The sequence below is a fragment of the Tinamus guttatus genome, unplaced genomic scaffold, assembly GCF_059628265.1.
Source record: "Tinamus guttatus ecotype Peru unplaced genomic scaffold, ASM5962826v1 Tinamus_guttatus_pri_ptg000472l, whole genome shotgun sequence".
In the NCBI taxonomy this organism is placed as follows: Eukaryota; Metazoa; Chordata; class Aves; order Tinamiformes; family Tinamidae; genus Tinamus; species Tinamus guttatus.
In genome coordinates, this window is record NW_028289006.1 from 4,792,365 (window position 1) to 4,817,262 (window position 24,898).

General features: G+C 44.7%; 1 protein-coding gene across 1 annotated transcript in view; it reads right to left on the bottom strand.

The window, feature by feature from the left end:
- The window catches only part of ELK3 (ETS transcription factor ELK3), a 35,609-nt gene extending 11,503 nt beyond the window's left edge, over nucleotides 1-24,106 (bottom strand). The window contains exons 1-2 of the mRNA XM_088532883.1: nucleotides 23,724-24,106; nucleotides 7,653-7,861 (exon numbers count right to left, since the gene is read on the bottom strand). Of these exons, the coding sequence (XP_088389009.1) occupies nucleotides 7,653-7,859 (207 nt within the window). The 5' untranslated portion in view covers nucleotides 7,860-7,861; nucleotides 23,724-24,106. The remainder of the gene's footprint in view (nucleotides 1-7,652; nucleotides 7,862-23,723) is intronic.
- Between the last annotated feature and the right edge of the window lie 792 nt (nucleotides 24,107-24,898).

Here is a 24,898-nt window from a genome sequence, read left to right on the forward strand (position 1 = left end):
AAGAAAAAGGAACACAAACATCATCCCTATTTTATGTGTACATCATGTAACTCTGAGGGCTTGCCATGCTTGGCACAAAAGCAGGGCTGGTCTGTAGAAAGAGGCAACTGCACTGCTATATCGATCAGAAGAAACACCAGATAAACACGCTGTATCTGCACTCTGATTCATTCACAAATTTGACACTACATTTTTCTTTAAAAATGCAAAAGAAACAGCACAATTCACTCATGAAAAGAAGTATCCAGAGCGGGGTTTGTTTTCCTTTTTTAATATATTCCTTTTAATTTAAAATAATCCCTCATCTCTGCTCATGCCAGCTGGAGCTATTGCAGCATCCAACACTGGGAACAGAGATAGTACTTGGAAAATGTGACTCTCAGCAGGGAAAGATTAAGTGTATTAGATTAAGGGCAGCATTTTTACACTGGTGCAGGCTTGAAACAGGGGGCCTTTGCTATAAAAAGCAACCAAGTAGACTGGTGAGTTTATATTTCCTCTGTTATTATTAAATATAGTTGTATTTTAGGAAGGTCTTTCTCTTTCATTGTAGCTCCTCCATCTCCATAAGCCTGCAGCAAAGGCCTGCCTAATGAGGGCTGAAGATTAAAACGATTCAAGAGCAGCTCCCTCGAGCACTTTGGAGCCTTCTATTAAATGTGGCGCCTGAGGAAACCTCCATCAGCACGTAAAGGAAAATAAGGATGCAAATTAATTAACTGTCTCTGAAATGCCACTGTCATTTATGAATTTTTCTGACAAATAATTGAAGGTAAAAAGCAGCTTTTTTATATATATATCCTCACCTCTGTGGTCTGTCAAAACCATCAAGAACTACAGAAGACGCCTCAGCCCATGGAAGACAGTGACAGATTTTGTGACAGATCAGACCGTTTCTACCCTGGATATGGAAGGCTAGGGAAGGTTTCCTCACGCTGACCACTGCTTCTGCAGGGAGGTAAAGCCCCTGGCTTAGTAGCAGGCCAGCACCATGGCATTTTCAGCCCCTCTTTTTCATCTCTCTGAATCCACTAGTGCCACAAGTGCCCTGGGTCTGGCTGCAATGAACTGCCAGAGAGGAGACTGCCTGGCCCCAGCCGCTGCCGGAGACCTTTGAGGGACTCCGAAATGATGCAGTGTGGAATGAACCCGCGGCACCTGCCCGGGCCAGCCAGCAGGCCCTGGGTGCCCAGCGTGGACTGGCAGCTCCCCACACCCCTCACAACGGGGATAGCGGCACCTGCCGCAGCCTCCTCTCCACAGACCTCCAGCAGCGAGTCGGAGCAGGAGCCTCCACGGGCACACGGGGCCCCCGTCTGCAGGAGCGTCTCCCCCTCTCCTCCCAGCTCACCGACAGGCCAAAGACTCAGAAACCTGGGTTCCCCTGCACCTTAAAACCAGGCTATAATGTGGGACGCTGGGGCTTTTTGGTGGTGCTGCTGGGTTGTTTTCTTTTTTGTTAGTGTACTACTACTAGGAGTCCTGCAGAAATAAATGGGAGCTCTTCATCCATTTTCTATCAGTGCAACTCAGGCTTAGGTTCCTCTTGTTTTGTGTGTGTGTGGGGCTCAAACATTTCTTGGTTCTTAATCTAATCAACACTGACTCCTATTTGCTGCTTGAGCTGTCTGGAGATGAGGCTTGGCCATAGGACAAGGTGACATAAGGATTTTAGTGGATTAGCTCGGCCCTGTGAGCTAGTAAATCTTGTGCCTGCAGGAACCATGTGAGGAGGGAGCCAGGATTGGGGACTCACTTTCTATTTTCATAGACTAATGTGGGACTTCAAATTCCAGAGACAGGCACATGGATTAGGAATGTTTTCCTCCTCTTACAAAACGACCTGTAATCAACAAAGACAGGGTGCCAGAGGTGCCCAAATTATAGCAGAACAGGGCAAACTTGTTGCCAGGCCCCTGCTTGGGATGGAAGGAGATGGGCCTGAGCTGTAGTTGCTTCTTTTAACTCCCATTTGGATGTCTTGCAAGTTGTCTGGCTCTGCAAGTCCCAGAGATCAGACAGATTCCTTCTAGGGCTTTATGAGGAGCAGGGCTGCCCCAGGCTGGGAAGCCTGTGAGGGAGCAGGTTGTTCTGCTCCACTCCTTGCACCTAACATACATTTGCAGAAGAGGACAGGTCCATGGCATGCTGTCTGCCTGCATGAGAATTTACCAGAACTTGTGGGTGGAATAACTACCTTCTCTTTCTGAAAGGTAAAATTACAGTCATCTGTATAAAAACAAGACAGCAAGCTAAGAAATCTTCATACTCTGAAATATGTAAGCTGGCAGGAGATGTAGCTGTGGTTGCAAAGTCTGCTCTTAAAAATGGGATGTGTGTCTACATCAGTGTGCAGGCAAGCAGAATCTTGGATTTTTCCCCTGAGCTAACTCAAGGGTGGACCTTCCCAAAAGCAAAGCAGTGATTTCCACTATCACTTCATAGCTTGCTTGCACATTTTTAAAGTTGTGCAAACAGACCAAGCAAGAAGCCCTATTCCCCAGACAATTCTTCCATGCTGCCATCCACATTTGGGCTTTAAAAATATGAAATAGTAACCAGGCTATTTAGTCTGACCATGTATGGAGAGAGGGAACTGTGTGGAGTACCCCTGAATACTAAGAGCAAACACCTAAAAGGTCTTGGCCCCGTGCTGCTCCAAACATGGACAAGAATCTCATTTTATTTATATACTATATGTCATTCTCTCAGCTCATCTAAACAAGGAGGGAGCCATTACCTGAAACTAAAATGATTTATTCTTGTCTTTGGAAGAGAGGCTGAACAGCCCTGAGTAAGTCCTGAGGCCACATATCATTCGAAGAAGATACGAAAATATTAAATAACTACTCATGACAACAGTATGAATGTGTAATTAAAAATGCAGTGTACACAGGTAACTGTGAGACCTGCATTTCCTAAATTTTGAGGACTTGATTTTCACAACCATAGCATCCAATTAATGTAGCTATTTGCATGTAATTTCCTGGACTTCACCCTGTCATTACCTTTCTCCCACTCAAAAAAACCTCACTGGGAACCTCACGAGCTTCCTTCTTGTGTTGCCACCTTGATATATGCATGGGGGTGCCTCAGGCAGTCATGAAACCCGTAGAGACTTCCCAAAGGTTTCAGCTATCAGAAAAAACAAAGCAGTGGGGCCGCTTTACCAACAAAAAGCTACTGTTTTGGCCAAAAGTGTTTGACTAGCCAGCGTGTGCAATGGAACAGCCCTGGTGCTCACACTGCAGATAGAGAGCGTGTAGGACACCTTCTCTCCAGCTCACTCTGATCTGACCGGCCGCCCTGTTACGGCAACTGAGGAAACGCACTAAGAGGGGTGAGGAGAAATGGGGTAACCTATTCGCACAAATGAAGCAGGAAATGCAAAGGCTTTAGGTTATCTACAAACCTTTAGCAACCAGCATCAGGGTAGCAAATTACAACTGAGCCATGCCATGCTATACATTTCCTGGGGTGCTTTATATCTGAATTTTAGATAATTCCAGCCATCAGCCTTAACAGCACATCATGCTTGCTTTGAAATCCAGGCTGAGGAACTTGCCCTAATTGTGTTATTTTGCTCCAATCCTGGAATTAATTTACTTTTAACTTCAGATGAATCATATGATGAATTTTAACAAGCCAGTTCCCCCCAAGCAAAACAGCAGAGCCCATAAACCTCCATTTATGCAGTGATCAGGTTTTATTTCTCTACAGTGGATAATTGCAAAGACAAACCATGAGGCACTAGCTCAGTTAGCATCACCTCATGCAGAGGGCAGCCCGGGGACGAAATGCCCTTCCCTTGTGCCGCTGCCGCAAGGTCACTGCCCCCATCTCAAACTCACTTGCTGGCCAGATCCCTTGGCTTACAGGTAGGGACGTCCCTCCAGACACCACACCAGCACCCACGGGGCTCACGCAGCGGCCCTGTGTCTCATCTCTCCTGCAGCCCCCCAGCACCGTGGTCACCCTGTTGCCCACCCTGCTCGTCCCCAGCACACCCGCCTGCCCACACGTGCGTGACACTCAAGGGTGAGGAAGGTGGCCAGGTTCTGCAGCGCGCCCTCCGGCTACCTCAGGGCTTAGCCTGCTCTCGGCCTAACCCCCAAAGCGGGCAAAGCGTTCTGGGAAAGGGAGCACAAGAGCCCACGGGGGCCGTCTGCCTTCACGAGCCCTTGCTATTTTGTTGTGCAGAAAGGAAAGGAGAAAGCCAAGGAGGTTTCTTCCCTCCTCAACGTCTTCCTCTGCTCTGCCTCAGCACTGGCCAAAGTGAAGGCAGGGGAGGATTCAGGATCTGAAGTTCAGGATCGAATCTGCTGCCGAGCCCCTGGCTCTGGCCCCCCTGCATTCACCATGCGCTGCCCTGTGCTTCAGGCCCTGCACAGGCTCCCTGCCCCTCTGCCCTCATCTCACAATCCGCCCTTCTCTGTGGCCTGTGACCCTGCAGGACACAACAGGCCATTCCTCCATGGGGCTGCTGCTGCTTTTTATGCTAAAGGAGTTACTCCTGCAATGTAAATAGCAATAGCCATGTTTTGGGCTGCGGCTCAAACCCAGATAACAATAAATTGCTAAGCAGGAGCTTATCCTTTTTTTTCCATGCAGGAACAATCACCTGCTGCAAAACTTGAGGAAAAATGGCCAAAATTCTTGGGTCATAGCTAGATAAAATTTGAAGTAAAAGACAAGAAAAGCAGAATATATGCCTGTAAGAACAGTCAGCTCAGCAAGAAACCTGGCAAAAAGACTGTACAGCCACTCCTGTGGCCAGTGTTGACAGGGCAGGGAGAAAAGAGATGACAAGCAAGGGCAAAGCAACTGAAAACACTGTCCTGTAAAAACAAAAGAAAAAAGAAAGGTAAAGGGCTGGGATATGCAAGGGGAAAGGGATCCTCAAGTAAGAAGTCACTGCATTCTACTGTTTTGAAGAAAAGAGATTTTAGAGACAATTCTTAAAGGACAAGTGCCATAAATACCTTACCTCCTATTTTCAAGCAGTATCTGTTCAGTCACTAGGCGCCTATTTGGGCTTGCCTGGATGTGCCGTTTGTTCCCCAGCAGGCTCTCTGCCTGCACCAATCCCAGTCTCTAATCAGAAGGGCTGAGGGATATAATGAAGCAAATTTTCCCATGCTGAGAAGCCTTTTTAGCCCTCGGTGTAGGGGAATTCACCGTGTTAACTGCTTGGAACACCCGCTACACTGTCCTCACTGGATCCTTTTGTGCCTGCCCAGGCAGCCACCTTAGGAGGGTCTCAAGCACAAAATCTGACTTCTACCGCACAAAATACTCCAAAGATTTTGTTTCAAAACTTATGGCTCTAAACCTGAAACTAGAACTACTTTCCTAACACATTAGAAAGGGCCCTTCCTAATTCTAATGTGAACAACAGAAAGCAAGACTGCCAAACTGTGCTCAGTAAAATTAATTGGCAATGAATATATTTTTAGTCGCTGTTCTAGCCTGGGTACGCAGCAAAACTGGCCCTTCAGGAATTAGTACACTACAAATAACACACAGTAAACAACTATACTTTGAACTCAGTTCAACAACAAATATATTTAGTTTCCTCTGCCTTGTGAAGGTAGCTAGCCTGCCGCAACCGTGCTGAACGTTACTGTTAGTCACTGACTAATATCGTCTCTCTTTCCTGAAAATCAGGATGGCAACAGACCAAGTAAATGTACTATGTATTTTTCCTTTTTTAGTATACCAACCTGTAAGAGCCAACCTTTCTAATGTATTCTTCAAGAACACAGGAATTAGTAAAAATAATTAATTCGGGAATAGCATTAAAAAATTATTCACTTAAGAGGAAATAATCCTGAAATGACTTAATTAATAAAAAACCCCATAATGTTAATCCAAAAAAGGGTTGGAAAAACAATTGGAAACTCCTTGAACCTGGTAGAGTTTGAAACTGAGAAAGGAGAAAACACAAGAAACTTTAGTTGCTCCAGAGCCGCAGTTTTTTTTTTTTATCTTCTAGTGTCTTGCCACATCTGAGAGATTTCCACTCTAGTCTAGCCAATTTAATACAAACTGTGTTTGCTTCCTGTTCTCATCTTTGTGTCCTCTGCAATACTGCTGCCTCCACACTTAAAACTGAGTCCAAAGATTGCTGAAGTGAGGGAGGATTTAGTCATGACAGGGATCTTATTAACTGCCAGTAAATTCAAGAAATCTGATCTTTAGGGGTACTGGTCTCCAGGATCCTCTGCTGACTTCTAGATTATAGGCCTGTTCATAACCTCTGAAAATCAGAAGCAAATTTAGAGATCTAAACAGTTCTGCATTATGTCCAAGATATTATTATGTCAGATTTTAGTTTTAAATAAAGTTTGAAAATGGCTCTGAGCTGAATGCACACATGTCTACAATACCTCTCTGTTAGCGGTTTATGAGAGCATACAGCATAGCACAAACAACACAGGCAAATTGCCATTTATAAGGTTGGAGCCTAAACTGTGCTGATGTCGTGTGTCTAATTAGTTCTATGAAACTTCAACAGATGTAACCATGACCTCCTCAGTCGACATGAAGAAGGGGCAAAACTAAATAGGTTTTGCAAGGGCAAATAAATTTAAGGTAGAAATCTTGACCAAAATATGCACTCTACCATTTTTTACATGAGATACCCAGAAGGTAACGTCACAAGTGTGTGTAAATTTAAGATTCTATCACAAAAATAGTTCTCACCTGAGGTGAGCTCAACGTGAGACTATTACCCTGACAAATACACTCAAATACATCCCTGTTCTGGCACCCACCACCTGGCAAGCTGCTTTTCCTGTTATTTGCCATTTTTAGCCTGCACTTCCAGTAAGATTCTGAATTGGTGCTCACTTGTGTATTTTGCTGCTAATTAAATCATAACAACATATAATCTAGACTACTATTGAACCTGACATAGATTTTGTCCTAAAAATGACTTAGTGGAAGACTTACAAACTCTTAAGAAACACTACATGTTAACAAATGAAGTGATATTCTCGTGAAGTAAAACTGCACTGCCATAATAATTCTGGAATTGTTTGAACACTGATAGTAGCCAACTAAAAGAATTAGGACCCAATGCAATTGTAAAACAAAAAGTTTCACAGGAAAGATCAGGCAAGGCTAGCTAAAAACTGACCGTGTTCCACAAAAACTCTGAAATTCAACCCTGCTATCCATTCTGTTGGGGTTTCTGTGTGTCTTTTCCTTGTCCTAAGACAGCTGTAGATACCTGCTGGCCAAGCTGCCACTCTGTATCTGCTGCATCCCAATTTTACTGCTTTCTACCACCTTCCTGCCTTCCAGGGGATCTAACACAGGCTGCAATAATCAAACAGTCCTTCATTAGCAACACGTACTTTATTGTTGTCAAAAGCTACAGAAAGTATTGGGTAGCCAAATGCATAAACACATGTAAGCAGCAGTCAGTGTAAGCCTAGGTCATAACTTCCCCTTTTTAGGAAAGAGATGTGCCTTGTTTTCCTGTGCATGTGTTAGCTGCCCTCTTACCTCTGCTGTGATTGCCTTCCGCAGTGTTATCCACCGTAACAGCTAATTAGGGGAACTTTTAACAAGCTTCCACATAGAGATGAAATATTAAAAGGCAGTGTGTCTATGTTCTTAGTCTGCAGGAGAATAACAAAATTTACCTTGTCATAATAGTATCTGAGCGCTCTGCTCAGCTTGTCATAATTCATATTAGTTTTGTTTTTTCTGAGTCCCCACAGCTTAGCCACTTCTTCTGCCTTGAGTAGCTTGAACTCGCCATCGTTAGACGTCCAGCAAATCAGGTGCTCATGTTTCTGGTCTAGCAGCAACTGCAAAAGGAACTGCCACAGCGTGATTGCACTCTCCATACCTAGAGGGGACAAAGGAAGGCGACAGTGTGAAAAACATCTGAGAGCTCGTGTTATAGCCAGCGCTCATCTCGGTAATAGGCTCTGCCACGAGTGCAATTTGGCAAAGGAAGTTACTGCAGCATTGGCAACTAAACCCCCACAAGATCAGCAAGCCCTGGAGCCCCATATTTCAGCGTGGTTTTAGTCTGAAAAGAGAACTAAATTCCGTAAGAATTACCCATTTAGTTCATGTGGTACAGGATCATCTCTAGCCGAAGCCTCCAGTTCAGTGTGGGGAGCCACTTTTCAAAAAAAAGGTATAGAGGAAAAAAAAAAAAAAAAAGGACATAAGTACGCACTGAAATAAATTTGAAAAAAAATGCTGTTGACTCATGATGAGTGGACTGAACTTGTCAGTTTATGTCACTGGGAGAAAGGGAAGGAAAGAGGAAGAGCGAAGCATTGCTTTTGGTGTGGACAATCGGAAACCAGGCTCTTTCTTCCTAGCTCCCAGTCTTTCTGCTTGCTAATTCAACCAGCTCAAAAGATACTATATATTTGGCAGAGATGATGAATGATCATTTGACTTAACCACAGTAAAGTAAGCACTGTTTATGCTGAATCTTTGTGTAACAAGGGTCTCTTCTTTCATTGTCATACATGAAAGTTTGGAATACATTTTAACGGTGCCTGAATATCACTGTTAAGGATGTTTGAATAGTTTTTTCCTGCTCTCTGTCTGTACTATAATACGTGAACAAACTTAAGAATGACAACATACCAGCAGGCCCATAGACAACTTAAAACTTGGAATTGTTGGCACCAAAGACAATTCATTATTGTAAAAAGATGTAGCTTCAACTGACCTTTTAAACAAACTGAGATTATTCCCCATAACTTTGACTGCATTTTAACAGTGCAGCAAATCTTTTTTTTTCTTGTCTCTTCTGATATTTAATTCTGATGTGTTATATCTAACTAATGCACATTTTAAAATGCCAGTATTACTGGAGCAATTGACTACTGGGTTAGGTATTACTTGAGAGTAATTAGTTGAGAGTTCATGCAGCAGTGGCTACTTTTGGCTTTACCCAAACAAAGTGATAATTACTAATTTTCTTACTCATTTTGTTTTCTAAAATATTACTCTGTATATCCTGCTACACTACAGAGACAGTTAGAGAAAGCTTACAGCCCCACAGTTCCTTCGGTGTGTTGACCACAAGAGGGCATAAAGCTGCTAACTATTCTATTACACGTAACAAGCTGCTCGCAGAAATACGATTTGCCCATTCAAGTCTGCTAGAGCACTAAAGAAATCCCATTTATTTTTTCTAACTCACTGCATGCTCATCTTGGAAATACAGTGGTTAATGAAACTAAATTACATAAGCTTCACCAAAGCTATTGTAAAAACAAGTTAAAGATACTAGCGGATGTTGTAAATATTTTTACAGAAAAGACAAGTTGGAGACTCACTTTGGTCTAAATAATTTCTAAGTAAACTGCCCAAAAAGGAGTTTGCAAAAATTGGCCATGCTTTTATTATCCATGCAAAAGCCGCATTTCCCTAAATAACTGGGAAACCAGCTTGAATGGGCAGGGCAGAAATAAACATCTAATGACACCCAGCTGTGCGACAGGCCGACTGCACAGTACCTCAAGGGATGGCAAAGGCTCGCAGCGCTGCTAGGTACACATGAAGGAACGGGTGTTTAAGGGCAAGTAAATACATATTTATGTGGAGGTTTTGGCACTTTTTGCAATTACTTTATTGCAATTTTTTCAGCACTTTTATATATAAATCCTTTTCCACCCAGAGTAGGAAATTGTATAGCCGCAATTAAGTATATCTAAAAGTAACCCACTTGCTTCACAGTACTAACAGTTTCCTTTAAACTGGACAATCTCTGTGGCTGTTAGCATCCCTCATGGATTATTTATCTATAACATCAGAGCTAATAAAGTGTTTTTATTCATCTGGTATCACATCTATGTTTGCATTAACTTCTCAGTTGTTCAAGTTATTTTACAATGTGAGTATATGCAGGCGCATTGCTTAAAAATAATCATGGTTTCTACATATGGTACTTTATATAGGGATAGCTTGAATATCAGCTCGTATCATATGGATCTTTTAAATAAGGAATCACAAATGCAGCATGTTTTGCTTTGGAAAATTAAAAATATCTCATTTGAAAACCATATTAAAATACACACGGGGTCACAGGCTAGAAACATTGTCCATTGAATTTTAGCCGAAGAAACGAAAGATGGAAGAGGGTTACAGAAGCACCAGTGCAAACTCCACCCCGTGACCCTCGCTGCAACCTGACGCCTCCGAGACGCAGCTCCCTCGTTCCAGACCGCAGCCCTGTCTCCTTGGGCTCAGCGGAGACCCCGTCTCCGCACGGAGGGAGGTGGAAGCACCCAGGACGCGCGGCTCCTGCTGCAGCCTCCTCCATCCCCATCCAGCTCCAGCCAGGAGCGCTCACGCTGCATCCACCTCGCGCTGTGCCTTCCGTTACCAACCTGCTTGCTGATGGCTCTCGTTTTACCAGATGGAGACAGTTTGGGATTCCTTTTTACTGAATAAACGTTGGCCTCGCAGTGACCGAGCCGCGTGCGTGGTGCCAGATGTGCGAGCTGGGTGAGACTGCGTGGGCAGCGCAGGCCTCGGGAGCGCCCGCTCGGCGGCTGTCCAGGCTCTTCTGGCCACTGGAGGTGCCTTCCAGTGGTTATCATATAAAAGGTTACATCCTTTGAAAATGATGCTTCATCCCGACCAGTTCTTTGAACCAGCTCAGATATGCACATAATGTGGGGGCCTCTGCACCCCGGAGAGACGGTGGTGGTGCAATTAGGCCCTGGCAGCTCCTCAGCATCTGCCCGCGTCGGGCTCCTCCGGGTGAGAGCTGTGCTGACCTCTGCAAGGACACAGCTCTCACGGGGCTTCAACCTCTGCACCCAAACACCCAGTATCAGAGCGCTTAAGTGGGACGTCCAGACGGCTTCCACTGGATGTCACCCAAGTTTGCCCGTACGGCAACAGGATTAAAACAGCTCAGTGCTGCACTAGATCCCAACGCCCCATCTGCCACTGAGTTCCTGTATAAAGCTTTGTATGACGTTTATATAGCAACTGGATGCAGTTTATATAGCAACTGGATGTATAGGTCCTAACCGAGGCAAATCATGCAAACTGCATTTCCAGCTGATCATGAATCGTATGTTTCTTTTACTCTATGCACCCCAAAAATGGCCTTCAGGTCCGATTTGCTGAACTAGGAATATTCACACTAGCAACAACCTTAAAGAGAGCTTTATGCTTAGCCTATATGGTCATACAGAATTTTAAATAGACTTAAATAGACTTCTGGCATCTCACATGGAGTTATCCTGAATTTGATAAACTTGGCTTTAATCTCTGTTACTTATGCCCATTCTCTAAAATGTGAACAATGATTAAAAGAAAAGAAGTTTTTTAAAAAGTCACTTATTTAGATAGTAACATACATTCCTGGTACAAAACAAGACAGGAAACCTATATAGACTTTATCACAGAAAATGTAATCAAATGGATCCAGACAAAGGAGTCCAAATAAATTGTTTTGTGGTCCAACTTTAACACACATAGCTTTGCAATCACACTGTTTTAAAAACATTTATACAATACATTTGACAAGCATCAATATTTCCTAATCCATGAAACAAATCTACAAGGCTGACTTGACTTGATTAGCCCCGTAATTTTACTTCCTGATCAATTCCACTCACTGCCTTTGTTCCAAATAATTACTGGCACAGTTAAAAAGGATTAGACTTGGAAATATAGTATTACACAGCAAAAGGATATTTCAAGATGCAGCTTCCTGATAGTCCATTTCTCAAGCAATGGTGGCAGTTGCGCACACTAACACATAACTTGCAACAGCGATTCATATTCATTCAGATGGCCCTGTCTGGATGATCAGGACGAGGTAATGTGACCTCCACACACCAAACTTTTAAAAAGTTCATGACTGAGATGGGATGGAGGTGACAGTGGCAAAGTCAACATTGCAAGCCCTCCCTGAAGGAAAAGGCAGAAAAGACCAGGCACTTCCAAGGGCAAAACTGCCCCATCTAAGACCTGCCTTTCCTGCAAAGAAGGCCAAATTGCTCCCCAAGGTAAGGTGACTGTGGGCCCAAATGCCAAAGACTGGCTCTCAGCCTCATGGTATGAGGGTGCCGTTTAGCAGAAGCTGGAAGTCTTACATCAGGCAAGTTGCACTAGAAATAGTTAAGACGTGCATGCTGATGGGCCGTATTGCCATTTTGTGATCAAGACAAGATACCTGACTTCCCATGCCACAAAGTGCTAGCTGAGTGGCATTAAGGCTACAAAAATAAGTCATTAACCTGTTGGGCAAAATAAAACAAATAAGCAACTCATCTAAAAAATCAGGCAGTAGAAAAGCAGGAGTCACCCAGGCAAAACTAACTAGAACACTCATTAGCAGGAAGATTTATGACATGAACTGCAGGACAGATAAACAGAGCCTCTTTGAGGCACTGAGCTCAGTAGAACTCCTCGTTAGAAAAAAAAAAAAAAAACAGAAGGCAGGAGAGAAAGCTGGAGAGCAGCTCTGCAGGGCCCAGGACCTCAGCGCAGGGCCCAGGACCTCAGCGCAGGTCCTCAGCTTCCAGAAGACCTTGCTGCATCTCCCTGCAAGCCCTCCCATCTCCCCAGTGTACCATGTTTTGTAACAGGATTCTTTCTTCATAGCTCCTCCTTACCCCTTATAAATATTTATTGCTGAACAAGTTTTGAAGGCGAAAAATGGGGATCCCTCCAATCATTAAAAAGAAAACTAGCCTTCTTTCACTTTAGTAAGAGGGCAGAAGAGCACTTTAGGACTCAGAGATGAGACTGAGCCATTGCACTAAGGAAAGATGAGGGACAGAGGTGCAAGAGATACTACCAGGGAAGCCCAAGGGCTGAAAAAATCAGCTGGAGATCAATTAAATGAGCAAGACGCAGCAGGTGTTAGCCAGCATTAGGGAATACAGGTAATCCCAGACCGATCAGACCTGCTCATGAACAGGATTAAGACACCGGTCAGAGCGGGGAAATTACCTTCACTGAGCACATGAAAAAACAACTAATTCCTCCTGTAGCCAAAGCAGCTGCAAAAGACCCAGCTCCTTTTCTGCAGCAGCACCCCCTCTATTTCCACTGTTCCCACAGGGAAGTGCGTGCGTTTGCAAGCAGGCCGCATCTCTCCCTAAGAGATGCCTGCTATTTTCCGCCCCATTTCCAACTGCTCTGGAAAACGTGTGTGTATTTTCTGTACGTCCACTTGCCGTCTTTGTACGTGCTGCGGAGCGGGCGATGCCGGGCAGCGTTAGGGCTCCTTCACGAGAGCTCGCCGCTTCCTTCGTTTCTGCAGGTTGCAGCCAGGAAACTGGAAAATGGGCCACAGGAAACCTGGCCTCCTACATCTGTCCCAGTTTGTAACAGCAGCTCTGGTTTTATTTTTCTAAGTGTCTCAGGTTCATTTTAACCCTTGAGGTGACTCTGGAATTAACGTGTGAAAGAATACAGCTATTCTGTCATTACTCACATTATTTAGGTGATTTTTTTGACCAGTTTCTCATTACAGGAAATTGAGCTATTGCTAAATTGCACTCATTTCCAAATTAAAAAATATTTATAAAATAAACAGCTATGTGATTTTAAAAGGTTTTCTGAAATTACCAAAGAATTAAATTCCATAATGACAAATATCAAAGACAAAATTATGTATTTAGAGAAAAATACAGAATAACACAGACTAGTTGCTTTAGTTGTGTATTTTTAAACATATTTCTAAAGTGAATGTTCATATGGAAAGTCTTAATAGCTTGCAGATGCCCCAGACCAATTTTTCTATTTTACATTTTGCTTCTACAAAATTGAAGCATATTTATTTTGTATTTAATTCCAGAAGCAAATGTGAGCCGATCAAGAAAAAATAGTATCCTAGAATAATCAAAAAAAAATCAGCAAAACTTGATCCTTCCCGCTGAAAACTGGCCTGTGTAGCATGCAGTTTATCATGAGAAGTTGAGGAGGACTGCCCAAAGCATCCAAATGTTTGCTAAGGAAAATTTAGAAGAACAAGGCAAAACTCTGAGTCAGTCCTCACATTTTCTTTCTCAACAGAGATGCTTCAAGGATGATAGAGAGGATGTGGTTGGTGAAAAGTTAGCGATTCTGGCAGAAAGGAGGAAAAACAAATATCAGTTTGTTTACTTAGAAACTTTGTCAAATATTCATCAAAGGCGATCATCCTGATGATAGTTTAAGTGACTTTGAAAAAATAAACACACAAGCATGTAAATATATCTGTTTTAATTTTATGCAGAACTTTCTCTGCTAAATGGTAATAAATCACGCTAATGGTGCAACCCGTGTTCACAGCACTTTAGGGAACTTGCTGTATGTGTGTGATACAGAATACTACCATTTTTTCCATACCCAGCAAGCGGGACATTTCCTGCCAGAGCATCCTCAGAGTTTTTCTATTGTGTTGAAACTGCAAAAACTTTCTAAATCAGGACTTCCTCCTATTATATTTTAGGGGCGTCTTTCTGGGAAATGCAGATTCAAGTAAAAAAAATCGGAATTCCTGCAGCACCACCCAGTGGAAACATTAGAGAAAGCTGAAGACTGCCCAGCACACAAGTTCCAATTCGCCCCTGGGACCGCAGTAACATCCCAACACAAATCCAGGGGTTTAAGGATGCACCGGAAAAGCACGGAGGGTCCTTACTGATCATTGTACTTAACAGAGCCACTCCATGCACACCTGCTCCCTGCTCTGCCACCTCTGCTTAACAGTTTTCCCCTAAAGTTATATTATCATTTTAAAAGATTGTTTACAATACATGTGATAATATACAGGGTCACCTTCTCAAGCAGCAACACCTGCTGGCCTCGGTGTGTTTAAGAAAATAATCAGACTCCCGCAATTGCAGGAGCACAAAAGCGAGAGCGGCAAGACCCAGGAAAATCTTGCATGATGATGCTGAGTGACACGGCAGCAAAGAAAGCGTTTGGACACATGTCCTGATGTGCTTCTGGCAGGCAGATCTGATGTAGCACTACGTCCCCAGTATTTTTTCTTAATAAATCAAAGAAAGACCGAGGCAGATGGCCAGAGGAAGAAAGCTCCACAGGCCGCAAATTAACACAATGAAGGAAGGGCTGCCTGGCACAGAGAGGTGCGATGACACAACCTTAAAACAGGAGTATTTGGGGGTTTCTCTGTAAGGACGCAGATCAAGGAACAGTTTTCATCAGAAGAGAGTAAAAGCCCTTATCAGGAGGGAACATGGCTAGTCGCCTCCCTGCAAAAGGCTTCAGGAACAACCTGCTCAGCTCTTTCCAAAGCTGGCCATGGACGGAACTACAGAAACCACCAACAGCCCCAGGCACCCACCCCGGGGAAGGAGCGAGACGAAGGCGGCTCCCGCGGCCGCTCATGTGGCGCCCATCTGCGGCACGCGGCAGTGCGCGGCGCTGCGAGCTGAGCGGCTTCTGCCTTCAAAGCCAGCTCTACGTGTTTATTTTCCCCATATGAGCTTCGCTTATGCTTTTGCCAGCATCAGTAGGACATAGTTCACGACTCCTTGACTGTCCTGTACAAAATCTCTAATAGTCCCTTTTGTGAATTCAGGAAAAACGTGCATGCAAACAAAAACCAAAGACACAGGTGGCCGGGGATAGAGACTACAAGAGCATGGCCTACTCTAGGAAGTTCATTTCACATGTATCAGGTGACAGTTACTCTCAAATGTGAATACTTTTTCCTTATCTGTACGTGTTTCTTAAACTGAAGTATTAAAATTTCCAGTATTGTAACTCCTGTTAATGGCCCTAGCGCTGTAAATACTGTAATAATGCAACCAGCTGTATCAAATGTTACTTTTCATACCCTTCATATTTAGATTTCTAAACTGATCTTCCCCTCTTGACTGATTTTTCCTAGACTAGAAAATCAGGTAAACAAGCAGACCTTTATACTACAGTGGATAGAGAGGAACAGAGTAAAAATGAAAGGAAATGCAATTCCGGTCATTCTGTTGCGGCAAGCCGAGGTGGCTGCCAACTGCTGTGCGACCTGAAGCGCAGCGAGACGATAGCAGCTTATCCTGGCAGCCTGGGCTGGCCTTCTCCGCACTTTCAGAAGTCGCTGGATTAGCCGGATGAGTCATTAACTATTAAGTAACATAAGGCGCTTAACCTGTGCGCTGTCACGTCGCAAGCTGGAGCGTTACTCTGAGAACGGCGCAGCGCCGCTCAGCAGATAGCAAGCTGCATGGGCACAGAGCCCTTCTCCCTGGCCCGTTCCCCCCAGGAAGCCAGCACCACGGCAATAGTTCCTGGAGCAGGAGCCAGGCTTAATGATCCCTAGTCATAAATAACGAGGAGTTACTCATAGCACTAGCCAAGGCGCATCCTTTTCACTTTACACGCTGTGTTAATCCTGTGTGTAACGGTCTTGTAGTAAAAACCTAAATTAAGAATCTCGCTTACATGTCCAGTCTCAAAAAATTGGGCTCTTTCTCCTTCCTCAGTACTAGTCAGAGCTCTGTTACACAGTTACCACGTGCTAAACTAAACTGAAAAATAACTAAAAGAACAAACTGTTGCTTTATTTTCTAGCATGTTTCATTTTTCTGGTATACCAATAGGAATCTAAAGTCACACACGCACACCTTTCCCCTAACATCGTTCTTTAAACGCTGCAACACCCAACAGAACATATCCAAAATACAGGTGATTTCAGCCAACAGAGTATCCATTTGTTACTCTCCTGTACAGCGTCCTGGGTACTTAAACCAACTCCCTTGGTTGCGGCAAACCATGAAGACAAGACAAGTGGGGGGACGGTATTTCAGTGATTACTGTGAACTTCACTGCAGAGCAAGCGCCTGGACGGCCCGGATCGGAAATGGCATCAATTCACAAATCGGTCTGTCAGTGTCTCTGCGGCTGAGGATACACAGCAGCCGTTATCTTCATTAGAACAGCAGGTCCTGGAGGAGATTCCAGGCTCAAATAAAGTGCAGAGGCTCCGTCCGCTCTCCTCAGCGGGGACCCGATCACAGCGTGAGTTTTGCTGCGCGCTGCTGCCGGGGCAGCGCAGGCTCAGGGCAGCACGAAGCTGCGGTGACACTTTGTGTCGCGGCGCTGGAGGCTGCTCCGCTGACCGCGGCGGCGGCCGGGACGTGCTCTGAGTCACCGGGCTTGGGAGAGGCCCTCGGGCTGCAGCCTAAACCCACGCTGCCATCCCGGCGGCGGGAGCACAGCCTGGAAGAAATCCTCGCAATGCGGTCGACTTTCTCCAGGTTCCACTGCCATGACTGAAACAGGAATCTGCTCTAAGCTCCTAAGTGCTTTTTAAAGATTGTTTCATCTAATGAATTACTGTAAATTGCTGGGCAGAGGTAATAGCGCTACTTGAGTCTATAAACTTCTTGTTTGTGTTGTACTGTGACTTGATACAAGAGAGGCCACTCTGCATGACCACAATGCAAACATTTAGAAACAATAACAATGCTCATTAGGATCCTTTCCCAAAAGCCTGAACTGAAATACATGTGATCAATTTTCTTCAAATAAAAATAAGTTAAAAAAAGAGATACACAGAGATACAGTAAAGAGGTGCTGCCACCACATTAGAGGCAAATGGATGCTTGACAGAAAACTGTTTTGTAGACAAACTGCCAGGATGGAAAACTCACGGGAGTGCATTAGACTGAAGACATTTAGATTCTGTGGAGAAATTATGTATTTTGTCTATTCTTTTTTGTATGACTGTGAAGCAGATTTTACATAAACTTATTTTTGCTTGCTCGCTAATATTTTCAAAGGAAGATCCATCTTGTGAAATCTCATTGACAGGATTTAATAATTAGGTTAATGATAAGAAAGCCTTTATTGGCTTTAAATAATTGGTGAGAGTCAGAAAGATTAAAACTCAAACGATTTAAGATATCATGTAACATCAACTAAAATTATATGTAACAACTTGATACTGAATGATGTGAGATTTCCTCTGCTGCTACCTGAACTGATCTTCCAGTTGGGATCCACAAGATAAAAGAAAAAGAACACACATTTGCAGAGGAAGAAATTAAGCCTCTATTGTTTGCCTCTGTATTAACATATACTCATCTCCATTTGCAAGGATTATTCAACTGGTCTCTAAAGCTCTACTCAGAACCTCCAACTATTTTATGATAAATTGACACTCGGAGACCCAGATATGGTTCAAATGACTCTGTGAAACGGGCTCGGGGAGGGTCCGTGGAAGGGAAATGTCACTCACATGCTCAGAACATCCTGACACGGGCAGGTTTTAGAGCAAGGCCGACAGACACTCGGGGGGCACTTCCACAGAGCGGGAAGCTGGCACAGGGCTAGGAGGAGCTACTCCAGTACCCAGGTTACGCTCAGAGCCTAATCGAGCAAAGCCTTTAAGTGTCTGCAACATGCAATTACTCTCAGTGCATTAACAGGAGGGCTGACACACTCACAAATAAATACACACTTAAGTGCTTTACAAGACCAAAACAAGAAAGTTTGTGGCACACTACAGAATTTCTTCCCTGCTGTCTTCTCAGCACCTTGAGAACTATCTGATTTCTCCCATGTAGGGGCACGCAAAGTCTTTGGAATTTTTTTTTATATTCAAAGTTTATAGGTGTCATCATACAGGTCAACAATTTTCAACAGGCAGCCCATGCGTACAGGGGTCAGTGGATTCCTTCTAAAGGATGGCAAAAGGCAAGAAAGTACCACAGCAGCACAACAGTCCACTTAGCTGCAACATGGACAGCTACACGACCACTCAGGAAAGATTACAGACGCACAAACCTGAGGAGGACAAAAACTACTATAGTTAGTCACGACACTGCTACTAGAGCAAGCAGGCCAAAACCGGATGTGGTATTGGCAACTGTAATTCCATAGCATTAAGAAAAATATATAGTTCCGTGGAGTTGTATCTGCTTAAGGCATGGCTATATTATGTTCTTAACTATAATATAACTTTAAAATAATTATGTAGTTATTCAGGACACTGGGAGATATGGACCTTATCAATTACACTGACTAAACTTGGAACTACAAAAATCATGTTATTCATATGAAAAGCAAAATGTCCACATAGATATTAATTGGCATTGAATTAGCTGGCATTTACTGCCTTTGGGATATTTTCATGGCAATTCTTATGGCAGGTATTTTGTTTAGATTTTGCTATTAGAAAAGCGGTAAAAGTCTCATTGAAAATGCTTCAAGTTTAAACTCTATACTTAAAAGCAAATCCTTAAAACCTGCATCCTGACAAAGCCGTTAGTAGCTCTGAAACCCCCAAACACATCCACTTAAACAAAGGTGCAAGGATGCCCGCTATTCTTGCCGCGTGCACACTCGAGGGGCACCGTGTGCCTCGTGCTCTGCCCCCATACGTGCAGCACTCAGTTTTGCAATGCAGTGAGCTGGACTTCCTGCACCTACACCTTGACATTCTCTTGAAGATCATGACTAATTCTTAAATCATACATAATTCAGCAAAATACTTCAACATGAGAACATACAGTCAGCCTTTCAAGAGCTTTCAACAGCCTCCGGACTATCACTTGATTCATTTAACAAGCCACAGACCAAGTAAACATCTGTCTAATGATTCAAAACTGCAAAAGATTCCCTATTGTGGAAAATACTGCGGAGAAAGCCACAGGATAGTATATGATGAACCCATCCTACGATATTCAGTACTAGATGATTTTCAATAGCCTGTAAGTGACAGCCTGTTGCACAAAGTACTGGTTGTGGTGATAAGATGCACATCAAGTCAAACCCTATAGTTCTTGAGCAACCTGGTGCTACGATGGACTCAAAAGGCAATGTTCAGCTGCTGCAGATCAGAGCCATCAGCACCAGAAGAAAACCACGGACTGGCAGATCACCTGAACTGCACAAATGAGTCCAACCAGCCAGGCCTTTGGGGGAATCACTAGCAATTTAACAAGTCTTATCTAGTCTATCTTAAGCTATTCAGTACTGTGATATAGAATTACTCAGCCTACAGAGGTAACCGCACAGGTATATAAGTTTCATACAGTGTTACTAACAAGACATACACCAGCTAAAATACATTCATATGCATCACAAATAACTGTATGTTACTACATTCGGGCTTAGCTCAATCTCCTGTATCTTTTGTAGCCAAATGCCTTTTTACTTAAACATTTATTACTTTTCTTTTGTTTTTCTGAAGAAACAGTTTGTCATGTAACTGCATTTCCAAAGCTCAGATTGGCATTTCATGCAGCTGACAGCACCCGGTGTCCATAACTTCACATGCCCCTATCCTCCTGCCTGCGTACGCACGACCCCCAGCACAACGACAGGCTCCATGCAACCTTGGAGAACTTGCAAAATACCAGCCACACTGTGATAAATCCTCCGTAACATGTTTTGAAACTAAACGAGACTTCAGCTTCAGATATAGCAAGCCCCTTGCTCCCTAATGCCACAACAATACCTGTATCCTAGCATGCCCGAAGCTGGCGCGCATCCCACCCCGGCCCAGGACCGGCAGTGCAGAGGGGAGGTGCAGTTCACGCAGCGCGCAGCAAAGGGGCACGCTTCGCTCTGTGGAGAGGCTTGTTTTCAGGGCTGAAGTTCAATGAAATGCCCTTAATTAAAAGGAGCAAAGAAGCACCGTGAATCAATAAGCAGCAAGAATTGCCAAGGAGCGAAATGAAATGTATTTTCATTTCTATCTATGAAAGCATCCATGCTAGCGTGCAGTGCCGGGTAAACACATGGAGTTTGCACAGTTACAAGGAAAGAGGCAGCTCCGTTTATGTCTCTGAGATTGTGCTGTTTGTTTCATCGGTTGCATCCAGATGGAGACAGCGATATCGAATAGCATAAAATCGTACATTTTTTCTTTTTAGCAACAGCTCCTGGAGTCGATTCAGAACATCGAGATATATGTTGTGGATAGGAGCTCATCCTTTAGCTGATAGTATATATATATTTTTACAAACTTTTTATTTCATAAATCAAAGCAGGTAATGAAAAAATCATATTTATAGTGGAACACCCTTAATACATTTTCACTATTTAAATGAAAAAACACCATGTACAATTTGATGTTCACATTTTTTCTCTTCTGGACAGAACTGCTTACTTTTTGAACACATTTAGGGACTGATTTTCATCCTCTCTTCAAATACACTGAAAATCTAACTTATATACTACTATTACATTTATTTTTCTGTGAGGACACCAAGATATTTTTGCTTATGCTGAGTGAATGCTACATACAAAATTCATTTAGTGTAGATATATGGATGTGTATGTATGAATGAGTATGCTTCATCTATACTGATCAATGGATGTCACACTGAAATTTCAGCAATATTTAATGTAACAACAGGATAATTAAGTGTGAATATTTCAAACAGAGATAAGAGCTGTGGGAAGTCTCTCTAATAAGAGTTTTGGTGTTGTATGTCTGCCACACTAGCTCTCCCATGACATTGAATTTCTGAGATTATATTCAACTTCTCCCCAAAATCTGGAATTTTACAAAAGAATCCAAACTCCTAAATCAGAAAATATATCTATCTGATAACTGACTGCATTTGACTGAAACAGAGATCAGACATTTTCTGTTTCGTACACAAATTTTAAAACTCTTCCTTGCTCCAGTACAGAATCAAAAGGCCAATAGTGCTTAGGGTCACTAATCCACTGACAAAACTCCACAAAATTAGCTTAGGGAAAAAGCTTTCTGTACAGCTTGGACATAGAAAGTAGAGGAAACTGAAGATCCTCAAAGGTAAACACGTGGTTGACTGTAATTACTTGTTCATCCAACTACTACTTTTTTTTGCACAATTACTTGCTTAAGCGTATCACATGACAAATTTAAGTAAGTAGCTAAGTATTATTTTCTCTATTTAGTTTTCTTCACTTTTTTTTTTTAACTTTTCTTTAAATCAAAAACCACTTGCAAGTAAGACTCCATTTTCTTTGTTTGCCCCGGACATGTTTTTTTGCCTAAGTTGTTAACTTCTAGTTCAAATTAAAAATCACTGGAGTGAAGGAAAACTCTTTTAATTTCGATTTTTTTTCCATGATTGTCATGAAAATAAATAACCGCTAAGTAATTACAGAAATCACTAATTTGAAAGTTACATGTACAAGAAAAATATCACTCAGAAATTAAATATGTACATTACCAATAGAGCCAGATTACCCGGATCAATACACAGTTCAAAAGTGTCCACCCCCTTCAGTATCATGGCAGTAGAGCGTCATTTTATCATGCAATTACATACAATTATCCCACATGCGAAGACATAATTATCTTAATACAGCCTTCCCAACATCCCATTTTCATGCTCCATCCTAAAGCAGCATTTAGGCTTAAATTCTGCTCAATCTGAACTATTCAAAAAACCCGCATGAGCAAAGTATGAGACAAACCACGGCTTTCCGCTTGAAATTAAGTGAAACATTGACTTCTGAAGCAGGAGTCCTCGAGCCTGCAAAGATGCTGCGATGTAAAAAAACTTGTTGTAGCACTACCTCCCTAAGTAAATAAAGATGTAACTTGTCTCCCTTTCAACTGCAACGCTAGAAAGGCTGACAGGGCTTCACAAAACCCTCCTGTGTTAGGGAACGGAAACTCCTAATGAGATTAGTTGGTGTGTGTGCAGACATTACTTAGCCATGACTAAATGGGCTCTCTTCCTGCAGCCAGTGGAAAATTCAGGGAACTTTTTCCCCCTGCAGCATCGGAGTCCCTCTAACCTTCAGCAAAGCCAGATCCAAAAACAACTCTCCACTTTCTCTCCCTTTCTCTCTCTTTCTTTTTTTTTTTTTTTTTACAAATACTTTTTATGTTTTTTAAGTTGATGTGGAAACTATACACGTTGGCCACAGGGTCCTGGGGCAGGGGGCGGCTAAGAAAAGTGGGGAGGGGGAAGGCAGCGCCGAGGGCTGAAGACTACAAAGGAAACTGAAAAAACGCGCAAATATATAAACCTGAGGAGGAGAAAACCACAGAGTTTCTTTGTGAGCTGCAGTGACTCATTTTCAAGATGTTGTCTGCTGCCAGTTTCAAACCGGAAGCGCATGGCAATTAGTCTTGCTGTTTCCAGACAAGCCAGAAACTCTCCCGACACTTTTTTTTTAAAGCCCCTTCTGCAGTTTCTGCCTTCCTTCCCCTCCTCCCTACCGCTCACCCCCCGCCGCCGCTCGCCGGGCTCCGCGCGCCCCCGCGGGCGCCTCTCGCCGGTGACAGACCCCGGGCGGCCCCCCCTTCCCCAGCGCCCTTCGTAGGATGCCGCTCGCACAAGCGAGGCCCGTGTGGCCGAGAGGGCTCCGGAGGGATCGCGACACGACCGGGGAGCCGCCGGGTGCCCTGTCAGGACGGCGGGAGTCCCCTGAGGCGGCGCGGCCACCCCCCGTCCCGCGGCCGCCCGGCGCCCCCGACGGCCGCGACCCCAACGGTCGCTGCTCCCTCAACGGCCGCTGCTCCCCCCAGACAGTCGCGCGCCCCAACGGTCGCTCTCCCCGCAACGGTCGCCGCTCCCCGCAACGGCCCCTGCTCCCCCGCAACGGCCGCCCCCCGCGCGCCCCCCGCGCCGTGCGCGGCTCGCAGCCCCCCCGAGCCCCGCGCCCCGCATGGCGCCGGGTCGCCCTGCTCGCCCCCAGACACGCCGTCCCCGACCCCGGACGCCTCCTGCCCACCCCCGCGGCGCCCCGAAACTTTGCGGCGGCGGCGGCCGGCGAGCCCCGCCGCGACGAGCACTTGCACCTACCCAGAGCCTGCGGGACTTTTCTTTCCAACCTCTCCTCGCGGCTTAGAGGGAGCCGGGTAAAATCCCCCGGTTTTCCATGCTGACAGCCTCCTGCAAGCGCTCTGTTGCTCTTGTAATGAGATCCTGATTTTTTTTCCTTTTTTTTTTTTTATTTTTTTCTCTCTTCTTGGTTGGGGTGTGTGTGTGTGTCTGTGTGTGCGAGAGAGAGAGAGAGAGCAGGAAGTCAGAGCAGTCAGACAGAGAGCCGGCTCACTTCCTTTCCTGCATTATTCCCCAGGCGGTTTGCAGTCTGTGTAAACAGCCCTTTCCTCCCCTCTCCCCTCTCCCCGGCCGCCCATGTGCAGCATGGCCCTCGCGGCGGGCACACGCGCGCACATGGCGGAGCGGCCACGGCAACGACACCCGCCGCCTCCGCGCGCCCCAGCGCCGGCCCCGGCCCGGGGAGGAGCTGGGGCCCGCCCGGCGAGGCGGCCCCGGGGCCGGGCCCGCCGCCACCGGCGCCAGCGCCTCGGGCGCGGGGCGCACGCGGGGCCGCCCGCGCGAGGCCGCGTGGCCACTCCGGGAGCCGAGGAGCGCCCAGGGTGGCGGGCGAGGGGCACCCTCTGCTCCGGGGCCGCGCGTCCAACCTCCATGCCCGGATTTGGCTAAGGGATTTGCTCGTGGCCCTTACGGCACTTCCCGTAGCTCGTGCTTCGGCTCCGTGGCATCTGCTCGCCACGTTTCTCTGCTCATTTATCGGGCTGCCCCACGTGAGGTGCATCAGTGACGTTCAATAAGTAATAAACACCTTAAAATCAACACTTCCCTGTTATTTCTTGTAACAACCCTTAGATGTAGCATTCAAACACCATAATTTGGAACAGGCTGCCCAGAGAGGTTGTGGAGTCTCCTTCTCTGGAGATCTTCCAAACCCACCCGGATGCCACCCTGTGCCATGTACTCTGGGTGACCCTGCTGGAGCGGGGGGTTGGACTAGATGATCTCTAGAGGTCCCTTCCAACCAAAACCATTCTGTGATAACTGAAGTTCAAAATGCACTTGACATGAAACAACATGGAAACGATGCTTATTGTTAACCACTTTTTTGGGCTATTGCTTACAATGAAAGTCACTGGGTGCAAAAATTCGCTCTACTGAAATCAGGAAGAGATTGTCACAGGTTGCCACTAAGCATT